At 40.9% G+C, this 14,588-nt stretch overlaps 1 protein-coding gene across 1 annotated transcript in view; it reads right to left on the bottom strand.

Moving 5' to 3' along the window:
- LOC113406044 (pyruvate dehydrogenase (acetyl-transferring) kinase isozyme 3, mitochondrial) overlaps positions 1–14,588 on the bottom strand; it is an 87,412-nt gene that overhangs the window by 32,662 nt on the left and 40,162 nt on the right. The window contains exon 3 of the mRNA XM_026648208.2: positions 8,918–8,989. Within this exon, the coding sequence (XP_026503993.1) occupies positions 8,918–8,989 (72 nt within the window). The remainder of the gene's footprint in view (positions 1–8,917; positions 8,990–14,588) is intronic.

Genomic DNA, 14,588 nt, shown 5'->3' with positions numbered 1-14,588 from the left:
ATTGAAAAGAACCATTCACATTTTAAAGAAGGATGACTTAATATCTTTTTATTAATCTTAAAACATGAAAAGTTAGCAATCTTCACCTCTGCCACATCACTGACATTAATGACGATCATATACTACATTGACAATAATGCTTTTTCCCTTCCTTCAGGATCAAATAGAAACAAATGCAACATACTTTTCAAAAGGAAGCAAAGATGGTGACGCTTTTATTAAGTTGTAGCTGTGTCTGCAAAACTCGGGAGTCTTTTTATATGCTAACTCTGACGCAAATTCTCAATGGCTTTATAATGATCACAGAAGAAAAGTATTTGACAAACTGGGTGAATAATTCATTAAACTAAGGACCACCTCTGGAAGCAAATAATAATACATTAGATTGTATGAAGTTATAGAAAATGGAAGACTGATTAGTCACTAGTATTTACGTCTTCTAAGGTCTTGTTTACACTACAGAGTTTTGTCAACACAAGTTATGCTGACGATCAAAAACCACTATAATCACATTGCTTGTGCATGTTCACATAACACCCTTTCTGATGGCAAAGCATGTCCACGGTTGGTGCTCTAGCATCAACAGTGAGAGCAATGCACTGTGGGTAGCTATCCCACTGTGCTACTCGCCATTTTCTGCAGCTAGCAATTGTGGGAAGGCGGAGTTGATCGCAATGCATCATGGGTGCAGACAATGTCCTATGATGCAGTTTTTTCCATCCCATCATTCCATAGGCTTCTGACTGCATTCTGCGGCATTTCCAACGGCCCGCTTACTGTGCGCCTGCCATCTCAGTCTGAAAGGATGGATCCTGCACTGCTGTCTACTGTTGTGGTCACTGTTATGAACACACTGCACATGGTCATGCAGTATATCACAAGCTGAACAGGAATCAGAGGTGTGCCATGGACCTTCTGTGTGCCATGGAAACAAGATTACTTTTGGCATTCACAGAGCAGCTGCAAATGGTGGACCATTGCTTTTGAGCTTTGGAAACAAGCACTGAATGGTGGGATCGCATTGTGATGCAGGTCTGGGATGATGAGCAGTGGCTGCAGAACTTTCTGATGCGGAAAGCCACATTCCAGGGACTGGGTGAAGAGCTCGCCCCAGCATTGCAGGGCAAGGACACCAAAATGGGAGATGCCGTCTCAATGGAGAAGCACGTGGCAATCGCTACGTGGAAGCTGGCAACTCCAGACTGCTACCGGTCGGTCATGGTTTGGAGTTGAGAAATCGACCGTTGGGGCTGCATTAACACAAGTGTACAGGGCTATTAATCACATTCTGCTATGAAGGACTGTTACTCTTAGAAATGTGCGTAAAATAGTGGATGGCTTTGCGTCAATGGGATTCCCTAGCTGAGGAGGGGCGATAGATAGCACACACATCCCAATTTTGGCTCCGGACCATCCTGCGATGGAGTACTTCTCTACAGTACTGTAGGCGTTTGTGGATTACCATGGGTGTTTCACTGACATCAATGTGGGGTGCACGCATCTTCAGGAACACTGGCCTGTACAGAAAGCTGCAAGCGGGGACTTTCTTTCCAGACCAGAAGATTCCAATGGGGGATGTTGAAATGCCCATAATGATCCTGGGAGACCCAGTGTGCCCATTACTCCCATGGCTCATGAAGCCTTACAAGAGAAACCTAGACAGAACCAAGGAGTGCTTCAACAATAGGCTAAGCAGGTGCAGAATGACAGTAGAATGTGCGTTTGACGGATTAAAAGCACACTGGCACTGCCTTTGTGGCAGGTTAGATCTAAATGAGGAAAATATTCCCATGGTCATAGAGGCCTGCTGTGCTCTCCATAATATTTGTGAGGTTAAGGGTAAAAAGTTTCCTCTGGGGTGGAGTGTGGAGGCAGATCACCTGGTGGCTGATTTTGAGGCTATTAGAGGGACACAACGGGGGCTATTCAAATCAAGGAGGCTTTGAGGCACCATTTTGACAATGAGCACCAGTAATGTGCCTTTCTATACAGCATTCTGCCATGCTTTGTTAACTTGCCACCTTGCATGAAAAATTTGATGATTCCTGACCGTGATTTGTAGTCCACAAATAATCCAATTGCCACTGTGTATTAATTGCTGCAGAAACCACCATGTGTAGGAGACAAATAAAGATTATCTTTCAGAAAGTATGTTTTTATTAAATACCAATTAAGAACACACACAAAACACTTGGTGGAAGGGAGATAACAGTGAAGGGCAGTGTAGGCTCTCATAGCTTTGTGTAAGTCCAGCTATCATTTTGGAAGCTGTCTGAATGGGTGGAGTGAATGGGGTACCAAGACGGGAGGTTGCAAGGAATGTTTGGGAACAGTTTGGGGAGGGCATGGCAAGCAGTTCTGCATCGGCTGCAGGGGGGTCAAGCACGCGTGTATTCTGCTTGCAGTGTGATTAGGGACTTGTACATCTCCGTTTGCTCCTCCATCACTTTTATCATCCACTCCTGGCCCATTAAAATTCACTCCTGGCTGTCCTTTCTGCCCTGCCTGTCTATTTTATAATTTTTATTTAAAGTCTTTCTCCACACCCTGCGTTCTTGTTTTTCAGTCTCTGAGGATTGGAGCACCTCTCGAAACATGTCCTCCTTACTCCTCCTCGATTGCTTCCTTATCTGGCGGAGGTGCTCCGCAAGTTTATAGGGGGTTCCCTGAAAGCCACAATAAACAACAAACACAAGCATGATTGTTAGTGCACTCCAGCATCAAATCATTATAGTAAAATACACATCTTTTTAAATACGAATCAGTTTCTCACTGTCTCTTGGCAAACACACAGCTCGGCGAATGCCCTAAATATGGTGAATTCGGCCCAGGGGTCAGGATGCTCAAGATGGGGCAAAGGGTCTAAGTGGCTTTTTTAAGGGGATCATTGTAGGCGACGAGGTACAAAATTGAAAATTCTGCCACCATTTTCCACAGCCATTATCTCAATCCTGAGGGTAAGCATGGATGCAAGAGTGCATCTCATGCATGCGTGGGGCTTCAGATCAGGTCCTTATGCTGCTCGCTTGTGTGGCACTTCGGTCCCTGCATAAGGGATTTCAGGAAAGTTTCCTACAATGGGAGAAGGAACAAAGCAGCTCTGCCAAGGAATCTTTGGCAGAGAATTGGTGAGTACCTCCAGGAAAGTTTCCTAGAAATCTCTCTGGAGGATTCCCGTGAAATCTCTGTGCACATTAACACTGTTCCGTTGCTCCACAGGGGAATGTGAGGCACACACAAACACAACTAGTCTCATACATATCTATCCCTTCATCCACTTCTAGAATATAACAAAGAAAAGGACACTCTACCTCATATGCAGCATCAACTCAAGAAGATCACTTACCAGAGCTCCCCACGCGTGCATCATGCACACCAGAGACAGAGTGCTGGGATTGGCTCAAACCCTCATGGGTCGAGACGAGGTCCTGGCTTGCCATGGTACCAGATGACCCTATTGCCTGTCCCATCTCATCCTCCAACTCAACCTCTCGTTCACAACTTCGTCCTCGGGGTCGAGTCCACTGTCTCCAACCCTGCCGAAGTATCCATGGGGCTCTTGGCAGTGGAGGTGGGGTCACTGCTGAGGATGGCATCCAGCTCCTTATAGAAGCCGTAAGTCTTCAGCGCAGCACCAGTGTGACCATTTGACTCTCTTGCCTTCTGGTACACCTGCCTCAGATCTTTTATCTTTGCGCAGCACTGATATGTGTGCTGTTCGTAGCTCTTTTCCAATATGCCACGAAAAATCTGACTGTAGGTATCGAAGCTCCTACAGCTGGAGTGGAGCTAGGACTGCACCTCCTCCTCTCTCCACAGTGCCAGCATATCCAACAACTCAGGTGTGCTCCAAGCGGGAAAGCATTTGCTGTGTGGAGCCTCCATGGTCAGCTGGGAAGATGCAATATGAACCATCCATGCCAAGCAAGCAGGAAGTGGAATTTCAAAAATTCCTGGGTCTTTAAAGGGGGAGGGGTGTACCTGGCTGCAGGGCAGTAGAGGTCTAATTGCTGACCAGAGCATTCAGAATGGGCATTGTGGGGCACCTCCTGTAGGCCATATACAGCAACATAACCAAGCATATTGTCTACACTGACACTTTGTTGATGTAACTTTCCCACAAAAAGCTCTAAGCCTCTTGTCAAGGTAGTTTTATTTTGTCAACAAAGCAGGAGAATTTTGTCAGCAGAAGGAGTATTGTAGTGAGTACACCTCCATTGTTTTGTCGACAAAAACTGACTTTTGGAGACAAAACTCTGTAGTGTAGATAAGGCCTAAAAGTCAATATATAACCTCTCAGATTAAAGTTGCAAGTACTCAAAAGGGGCTTTAATTATTTATTTGCAAACAAAGGAATTCTCACCACATCCCTGGATTATTTATGGGGTATTCAGAAGTTTTAAACATTCCTGTGATAAACCCAATTAAAGTGGAGACTGATGCCTCTAGTCTGTCCCTCTTTACTTTATCTCACACCATTCCTCAAAGTTAAAAAGGGAAAAAAAGCCATTTTATCAGTTTCTTAGAACCTTATCTATTTCCCACTTTCTTATACTCTTCTGGCCTATAGCACTGTTGGGAAGTAAAATGTACTGTGACAGTCTGTATCCCTATGTTCATCCCTTTTACAAGTCTATGATACATTTTGAACAAAATATGCCTTGTGAGGTATCATTTGAAAACTCATAATTTGCCAATTATTGTCCTAGTCCAATGTGTGTGGGCAACGTTGTATGTAAAGGTATATCTTGGCAAAGAAACGGTTGAAGGTTCCCATCGCCACAGACTTTTTGTCTTCTGAACCTCAGCTGGAGATGATTTTCAAAGAAAAAGAGAACTATAAGGCCTGGTCTACACTTGGGGGGGAGGGATCGATCTAAGTGAATAACGTAGCTGAAGTCGACGTACTTAGATCTACTTACCGCAGTGTCTCCACTGTGGTAGGTCAACTGCTGACGCTCCCCCTTCGACTCCGCCTACGCTTCTCGCTCCAGTGGAGTACCGGAGTCGACGGGAGAGCGCTTCGCAGTCGATTTGAAGACATGATAAATCGACCTCCGCTGGATCGATCGCTCCAGAGGTAAGTGCAGACATGCCCTTAGGGATAAAAGGAGAGCAGACACCTCAAAAGATTCCCCCCTTTCTCTTTGCCCACAGCACCAACACCCCCAAAGGACAAGGAAATTAACACTGAACTGCGGGAGGGGTTGTGGCTGAAAGGAATCCAGCCAGTAAGCATGTGGTGAGAGAGATCTTTGCTTGGAATTCATTTAGCTTGTTAAATTAGATATTAATTGCATTTTACCTTTTATTTTTTATAACCAATTCTGACTTGTATGCCTCATTACTTGTAATCACCTAAAATTTTTCTTTCTGTCGTTGATGAACTTGTTTTATCTAAACCAGTGTGTTTGGGAAACTCCATTCCAGGTAACTGGATTTGGGCATATACTTTTCTATTAATGAAATGATGGACTTTATATGAGCTTGTATTGTCCAGAAGGAGAGAGCTGGGCACTACAAGATGCACATGTCTGGGGGAAAGTCTGGGACTGGGAGTTTGCTGGTGTTGCCCTGCAGCTTAATTCATTGGTGGATGGCTGTAGCACTCAAAGTAGTATCTGGGAGTAATTCACATGCTGAAGGCTGCGTGTGAGCTGAGCAAGAGTGGTTGCTCTCACAGTAAACAGTATAAAAGGCACCCCAGGCTGGAGAATTGAGTGGCCACTGCTGTTCAACAGTCCAGATTGTACCTTGGGTAATGTCACATGTACCTCTCTTAATGAGTAATAATTGTATCCATTTTCCCTAAAGATGCTTTCCCCTTCACCCTACATTGCTGATTGTGAAGGAATGTTCCTCTTTTAAAATAACATATTCACCATCTCCCATCTAATCAGAAATTCTTAAGTGCCTCCACAAATGGCTCATCTAGTCTTTCAAAATGACATAATACTTTGCAAAATAAGCAGTAATGTGGACGTCTTAACAGACACTGCCTAATCCCAAATCTAAAGACTTTTAAAATAAAGAAGGGCTGTTCTTACATTCTCACCTACCTTGATGATTGGACAAGCATCCCCTCTTCAAAACTACTTTAATGCTTAAGGCTTCAGAGATTCTTTTAAATAGGTTAGGCCTTTCTGATTATGTGTGATCTGTAACCACTGAAATCTCAGAGTTAAATGCCAAGAAAAGAGAGGTTTCAGTCCTTTGCTTCCTAGCTGTGAATGGCAAAATCATTTTTTTGGTTGCAAAGAAGTACAGTAACATAAAATCTTATTTTCTCTTCTGCAAATAGAGATATAGTGCTACAAGGAAACAAACTTGAATTTCTTTATGTTTCACATCAGAAAGCATGCCTGCCTAGAAACCAGAATCCTTCAGTGGTACAGAGGACAACATGTATTATAAAGGAATCTTTAGTTATTTCTGGGATGCAACTGCTCCTCGTCCTATCTTCAAAGATGCTTTGCTTCACTCTTGAAGATATTTCTGTCTATGAACTAAGATAGACCGAAACGTTTTTTAAAAAGGCTAACAACCTGAATATATTTGTTTATTTATGAGTTTACCACTTTTCCTTAATCTTGCTATGCCCCATGTCGGTCAAGTTGGCCCCTGATATTTTCACTTTAGACTGTAGAAGAGCACCAATTATTTCAAACAAAGCTCACATGACACCAGAATGAAGAAATTTATTAATATTCTGAGTTAGTCACTAGTAGCCAAGTTTTCAAAATACTGCATACTATTTCAGCAAACCCATAGTAAGTAACATTGAGTTGCACAGAGCAGGAATTCTTAGAAAACTGGTTGAACCTAGTCAACTTCATGTGCTTTGGCAGATGTGCATGAAGGCAGCATCAGTAAGAAGAAGAGGAGTTCTTTACCCCTTCATTTTATAACTGTCTATCCAGAAACAGTAGCTACATGAAGACAAGCTGAGATGATGTAACAAGATCCGTAGATCTTAGTAGTCAATACATTTGGAGAACTCTATTGGCAAATAACCTTGTATTTTTCATGAAAAATCTTTCACTGATGTCCCCACTCACAGAGATTACCTAGCATTAACCCCTCTGTTGCAAGGCTGAAGAGCTCCATAATTTGTAAACAGACCGAAGGAGAAGTTTTACCAAAACGTGTATCAGATCTAACTTCTGATCTGGCTTTTGTATCAACACAAGAGCGTCACCACAGCTTTAGCAGAGTAAGCGTGGCAACCTTCTGTAATGGCAATTTCTGAATAAGTCACAATTCAAGTGACTATCCATTTAGATTACTATTGATTGGATAGGTTAACCCTTTTTGACCTAAACACAAGAAAAGAGTTATGCAAAAACTTTCATCTCTCCACATAAAAGTGGAAGGCATTTTTGATATCCAGCTTATGGAGAAAATCTTCCACTTGAAGGATTTAGAATGAGAGACAGGCAGAGGGACTCATTTTAAATGGAATTGGTATACAAGTTGAGTGAGAAATCTGTGATGAAGTTTGAGAATCACTTAAAAACCAAGAATGAAGCATGAGGACATATCTTATTTACCTTTTTGGAAGAGAATATAGCTATTAGAAACGTCAGTTTAAAGTGCTGTCCTGGTCTACACAGGAAAAAACTAAACACTACATCTTACTCAACAGATCAGCACCAAGTCTAATCTGTTTACTTTAATGACTAAAAGAACTTATTACTTCAATACTGTTAGCACTGCAGAACCAATATAACTGAGGGAGCATCAGCAGAGTTTATTCCTTCTCATGCATCATCAACAAAATTGTCTACCAAGTTTCAAATGAAGGGCCAAATTCTGTGTTCAGTCATACCTGTGTAAACTCAAAGGAATCAAATGGTTATACAGATGTAATGGAGAACTTTTGGAACTTGCTTCCTCCTCAACTCTGTAACAGTCCAAGTCCATTAGCCTTCAGAGTCCCCACCTTTTCTCCCTTGACTATGAAGATATGAATGTAGGACAGGGCTGAATAGCAGTGGTGTTGGAGTCTGTTGATTAGTTTTTGTTATATTTATGCTGTTGCTGGGTTATTTGATAAGATTTTGGGTAACTGATGGGTCTGCCTATTTATTAGTATATTTTTAAGAGTGTCAAGGGTGCCTACAGTATTGGATGGACTCTCTACACTGCAGTTTATTAAACATCTAAGGTAATTAAAAACACAGAATCTTTTCTTTAATGGTATTGATGCATGAGCAAGAAAGGAGCTAGCATGACTTTCTCATCTGAGGTAGAGTGTTTGTTACTGGCAGTAAGAAAATCAGAATAAGATTGATCTTCAGTGGAAGTTGTGGCTTGCTTTTCTCTGGTCTGAATTTGGGCCATGAAACCTTTCACTTCAAAGTCATTAGTCTGAATTCAGCTCTGATAGATAGCAATGAAGGGTTAAATCCTGTCCCCATTGTAATCAATGGCAACACTCCCATTGACTCCGATAGTGACAGGATTTCACCCGAAGTAATTTTTATTGTATGGTAAGTGTTCTGTTCCAAGTTATAGACCTGTTTGAAATATTAATACATTAACATAATACATTAAAATACTATAATAGAGTACCTGAGCTCAAGAAAAACAGAGTACTTAAGTATTTTTTTTTTTTTGGTATTAAAAGTGTTTGGTACCTTTAGTATACCTTTATTTATATATAATTTTTTTCTTTTACATACCTTTACTTTAACACATTATACAGTATTGCAAGTTAGGAACTAGCAGGATACAGCATAGGTTGTTCAAACAAACTTAGATTTTATGTTTGAGTTAGTACAAACTCAACCTTAACTACCTGAATTCTACATTACAAATTTGATTACTTCTGTGCTGTTACAATAAACAGAAATCCTGGCTTGTAACAGATCGTTTTCCTATGGTGGTTTTACTTCTAAAATAAATCATTACTTACTTATCCAGAATATGAGGATCCTCAGGGCTTTTATTTTCATATTCTAAAAACTCAAGGAAACTTTGCATGTACCTGAAATATAAAGAGATGTGACATTAAGAACTGGGGTAAAACGTTCAAAGACACCTAAGTGACATAGAAGCCCACTCAGACAGATCATATCTGGTCATGGCACTCTTACTGAAGGAATATCAGGACTTACAGAAACCAGCCTCAAGCCACTCACCACACAAAGGGCCAGCTTCCTTCAAGACACAACCAACTTCCTCTAGAAACTCCACAACATTAACAACCTCCCTCAGAACACCATCCTTGTCATTGTGGATGTCACCTCCCTATAACCCACATTCCTCACAATGATGGCATCACCGCCTGCCTCACATATGTACAAGGCAATGGACAACACTCAGCTATTCCCCAAGCATACTGTCAAACTCATCCATTTCATCCTCACCCATAACAATTTTATAACAATTCAACAATGCTTTGTCCAAACCCTGGGAACAGCCATGGGTAGTAGGGTGGTTCTCCAATATACGACAACCTCTTCATGGGATACCTTAAGGAAGAATTTCTGGACAAATGCACCATGAAACCAACTATATACCTGAGATACATTGATGATACTTTCATCCTCTGGACAGAACCTAAACTCCCTCACTGATTTCCATCACAACTTCAATGATCACCACGCATCCATTAAACTCTCTCTAGAACACTCCTGCACCAGCATCAACTTCCCGGACACCATGATCAGCTTCAGCAATGGAACCCTACTGACCACTGTATACAGGAAACCCATGGCTCATCACACTTACATACACAGATCAAGTAACCACTCCAAATACACCAAGAAACCTGTTATCTGTAGCCAGGCACTCAGATATCACAGAATATACTCAGTGGAGAAAGTCCAGGATACACACCTTAACACGCTTAAAACTGCCTTCACCAAACAAGGACACTCCCCCAGAGAAGTAGATCATGTCATGGAACAGGCCACCCAAATATTCCAAGAGAAACTCCTTCAAAACAGGAAAAAACCCACTGACCGCACGCACCTAGCTGTCACCTACCACCCCACACTGGAATCCATACAGCGTATCATTTAATATTTACAACCTATACTTGTTGGGGAACACATCTTGAAATAAATCTTTCCCGAACCCCCTCGTCTGGTCTTCAAACAACAGACAGCCCTGCTCTGCAATCTCACCAACCTCATTATCAGAAGCAAGTCCCCCACAGACCAGATCCCACCAACTCAAAGCAGCACCAGACCCTGCCATAACTGATGAAAAACTTGCAGACATATACAATGGTCAATACCCTTCAACACACTTTTCAAGATCCATGGGTCATACACATGCCTATCACAATATGTTGTGTACCTCATCCAGTGCACTAAATACCCCAATAACTATGTGGGTGAAGCCAGACAAACACTACACTTTTGAATGAATTCACAGAGAAAAATGATAAAAGACAAAAGATACCATATCACCTGTGGGCAAACACTTTTCACAAAACGACAACTCCATATCTGACCTCTCAGTCCTAGTCCTCAAAGGAAACCTACACAACACCTTCAACAGACAAGCCTGAAAGCTTAAATTCATAACTTTGCTCCTCACTAAAATAAAGGCACTGGATTTATGGCTTGTTACAACAATCTGTAACCCACTAACCTCCCTTTTTTGTCCTATGATTGCAGCCGTGTTAACAGGCTACTTCACCCTGAATAGTATCTTACAATGAGTTAACTACTTATGTTAAACAATCTTTTACAACTTGTATTTAGCTGTGACACTCTTAGTAGGTTTCTCAGACCTGAAGAAGAGCTCTGCATAGCTCAAAAGCTTGTCTCTTTCACCAACAGAAGTTGGTCCAATAAAAGATATTACTTCACCCATCTTGTCTCTCTAACAGGAGCCTAAATCACTTTTGAAATTTTTACCTTAGGACTACAATTTTGTCTGAAACAAAAACATATACAGTACACAAAAAGAGTTCCCTGCAAAGGCTGCTACAAAGTGGGACATTTCCAAGAAGAGCAAAAAAAGGACAGTCAGAATCAGCATGCATAAAAAAAATCTATAATTTAAACCAAAAAACAAAAATCCACACTTTTAAATAAAAAAATCTAATTTAAATAATCAATCTCTTTAAAATAAGTACATGTTCATTTTTTAAAAATAAACCTATTCAATATTTAATTTGAAATTGACAATCTATATTAAGGCAAACTTATTATAAGCCCTAAAAATAATTTAAATACAAAAAATAATATTAAGCGGTACATGTTGGCTGCCAAGTTTTAAAGAAAGTCAAACCATTAAAATGGTTGAAGTCACTGGCTAAAGCACGTGAAATAGGTGGTCTTGGCAGTATGCATCAGAGCCCAAAATGCAGGTATCCGTGGCAATTGTGATGGTAAGAAAGAAAAGAGCTCTCCTACCAATGAAGCTGTTGGAACACTCAAGTCTCCTTTGAAGACGGTTTCCACTGGTGTGCAGTAATGCACCATAGAGTGCTGCAAAGATCTCATATTCGGATGAGCAAAGGGTGTGACACAGGTCATGAGGAGACTATCAGGCCCAGCAGTCTTTGGAAAAATTGTGTAGTTGTTCCAAGATTTGCCAAGGAGTCTTGAATTTTCAAAAAAAATCTCTCTTCTGGAAGAAAGTCTCTGGCCCAAGTGGAGTCCAGGACAGCTCCGATGAAGGTGATCCTTTGCACAGGTTGAAGTGAGGACTTTCTCCCATTTGACTGATAGTCTCCAAGACTGGAGGAATATGCAAATGTATAGGATCTGAGGAGACTCCTGTTAAGAGCTGACCCTTCGGAGTCAGTCGTCCAGATATGTCGGCAAATATTCCTGGGTGTCTGAAGTGAGCAGCAACCACCACAAGGCACTTGAAGACTCATTCGGCTGTGGACCAGCCAAAAGGAAGGACTCACCTGGTAGTGTCTCGTCCTCACACAAAGAATCTCAGGTATTTGATGTGAGTGATTTCCAAATGACAGTAAATATCTTTTAAACCAAGAGTGCATACTAATCTCCTGGAGATAATGAAGGGATAACAAATGAGCATCCTTAACTTGAATGTACCTGTTGAGGTTTTTGAGATCCAGGATCAGTCTCAGAGTGCCCCTTTTCTTGGTGATTAGAAAATAGTAGAAAACGTGGCCCTGAGACTAGAGTGGCAAAAATGTGTTTCGAATCCTGTGTCAGAAGACCTTAGAATAGAGGCTGGGCTCTCAGAAGTATTGATGGGCCTGTCACAGTATCACACTGTGGAGACTGAGAAATCACTGATGAGCCTCAAATCTCTTCCCCATCTAGTAGAGGAAGTGAAGACACAGGAAACCACGCATTAGGTTACCCACTGGGTCTCACCCAGACATAGAAAGCACTGGACATGGGCGCTTGTCTCAAGTACGATCACTGGACAAGAAGAGCACCTCTTGAAGCCCTTACATAGTCCCAGTGAGAGCTGAAGGTTCATAGCCTTCTCATACATGTCTAAACTATTTACAAAAAAATATTAAGCTAGACTAAAGGAAAGTGTAGTCCAGAAGAAGAAAAGGTGTGTTCCTTGTGCTCTCTGCAGTTGTGGCAAAGAAACTGAGGTATACACCACCTTCAACAGAGTAAGACAACAACATCACACTAGTGCAAAAACTCATGCACTCCCCAGCAGACACTACTCTTCAAATAATTCTGCAGCTCAATGGCAGGGGCGCTGTATCCGACACGTTGGAATCAGAGACCTCCAAAGTTATTTTTCTTAGCTTCAAATCTAAGTTCTTCAAACTTTCTATACTAACCTTATCAGACTGTTCAAAGCCTCATCTAACTAGGAAGTGGAGGGAAAAAAGTAACCCTAATTGAAACATATATCCAAGTCATCTGCAGCTGTTTCCCTAGCAGCTTGTAGCACCCTAATGCACAGAGTGAAAAATAAAGATTAAGAATGCAAACCTAGTCAGAGTGGATTTGGGGTTTTCTGAAACCTTGAACATCGGCTCAAGTCCTTGAATTGATGCTGTTCCATATTTTTCTTTTCTTTTATTTGAAGTTAGTTTTTAACCTGCTTTCAGGCACATTTATTAAACATCTTTTTACTTACCTAAGAGCAGTTTGAAAAACTATTAAACTTCAACAAAATAGAAAGGTATAAAACTGAACAAATTTACTTGAAATGGAGATGCACAATTCTGATAAATTAAGTATGTTTCATTATCCAAGTTACATTCTTCCCAATATGCTAAAGCAGAAACTGCCTAGGCAAACAGAAAAATGGGCAGAAAAGCAATTAATTTCTATAGCATAATCCGTTGATATACAAGTTATTTCATTCCATGTTGCACTTTCCTTTGATCATGAACATGGAAAGACAGATTTGAGTAGCTGAATGTGGGAACAAGAAGGGATTTAAGCTTGGACAAACAATGTCTGGCAACATTTTAGCAAAACATTACATATAGTGACTGTTACTCAGCATGAGGAAGGAAAGTACTACCCAGTAGTGGTGTGCTGTACCACTGTAAAATAGACACACACATTATAGGATTTGAACTTTCAAAAATAACTAGCTGATTGGCATAATTTATAAACACAAAGTCAATTACAGTTTACAATTCTGGATGCGTCACTGAAATCACTGATCACAGCCTGTACAAACTTAAAATTTGTCTTCCCTTGGCATTGAAGGGTTTGTGTTTTCCAATACTTGATTACAACTGTCTTTTAAAAAAAAAGAAGCAGCTCAGGAATATTAAACATCTGCAGTGTTAGGGTTTTTTTGTTTGTTAATAAAAGTAAATTCAATATGGCACACTTTCAGGTGAAAGCACTGTAAGAAGTGGCCACGCTATCGGCTCCTAAATTTTCTCTTTATTGTTTACTCTACATTTTCTTTACTAGTGCTAGGAGTCTGTAGAAATAGCAGGGGCGCTGGCCTACCATTTTCTAAGGTTTTCCTTTAGAGACCATCTCTGTTATACCCAAGCACTGAACAAATATATTATTATATCTTCACAGCAAGTCCTGTTAGTAGAGTCTCAGTGTGTGAGGTGAAAGATTCTTCTTCCTCAAAATGGCAGTGGCATCTCCACTTGGGTAAAGGGATCAAGGATTGTTTTTCCACAGAGGAAAAAAATAAATTAAAATTAGCATATGTTACTATATAGAAGACGAGTACTTATTCTCAAAATGTGTTACCTATTTAAACCACTCAGTTAAAACAGACATTTTGAAAAGGACTGTGTAGGGCTCTGCAAATTTTTATAATTTGTCACCTTCAAGACTCCTAACAGCACTGGCTCCATCTGTTTGCTTTCCCTACCACTCCGTTCCACCAATGATGCTAGACCCTACTATCCATTGTCCACTTTTCACACCTTCACGCTTGCTTCCATACTGCACCTTACGCTTCATATGCCCTCCCAAAATTTGCCTATAAAGACCCACTTCTCCCAGAAAGCTAAGGAACTGCCCACCCATATTGGCTGTATTAGGGGCCAGTGAGGATTACTGGTAATTATTTAGTCATATATTTTAAAAAATCAAAAAGAACCACCAAAAAGTAAACAGATCTATGTAACTCTATATTCTTATTACCATAACTCTGATCCTCTTTTTCCTTCCCCTCCAATTGTTTTAACA

Source organism: Terrapene carolina, unplaced genomic scaffold (genome assembly GCF_002925995.2).
Source record: "Terrapene carolina triunguis isolate 2854851 unplaced genomic scaffold, T_m_triunguis-2.0 Scaffold22, whole genome shotgun sequence".
Classification (NCBI taxonomy): domain Eukaryota; kingdom Metazoa; phylum Chordata; order Testudines; family Emydidae; genus Terrapene; species Terrapene triunguis.
Note: the sequence above shows the minus strand (reverse complement) of the source record. Positions and strands in the feature narration are given on the sequence as shown.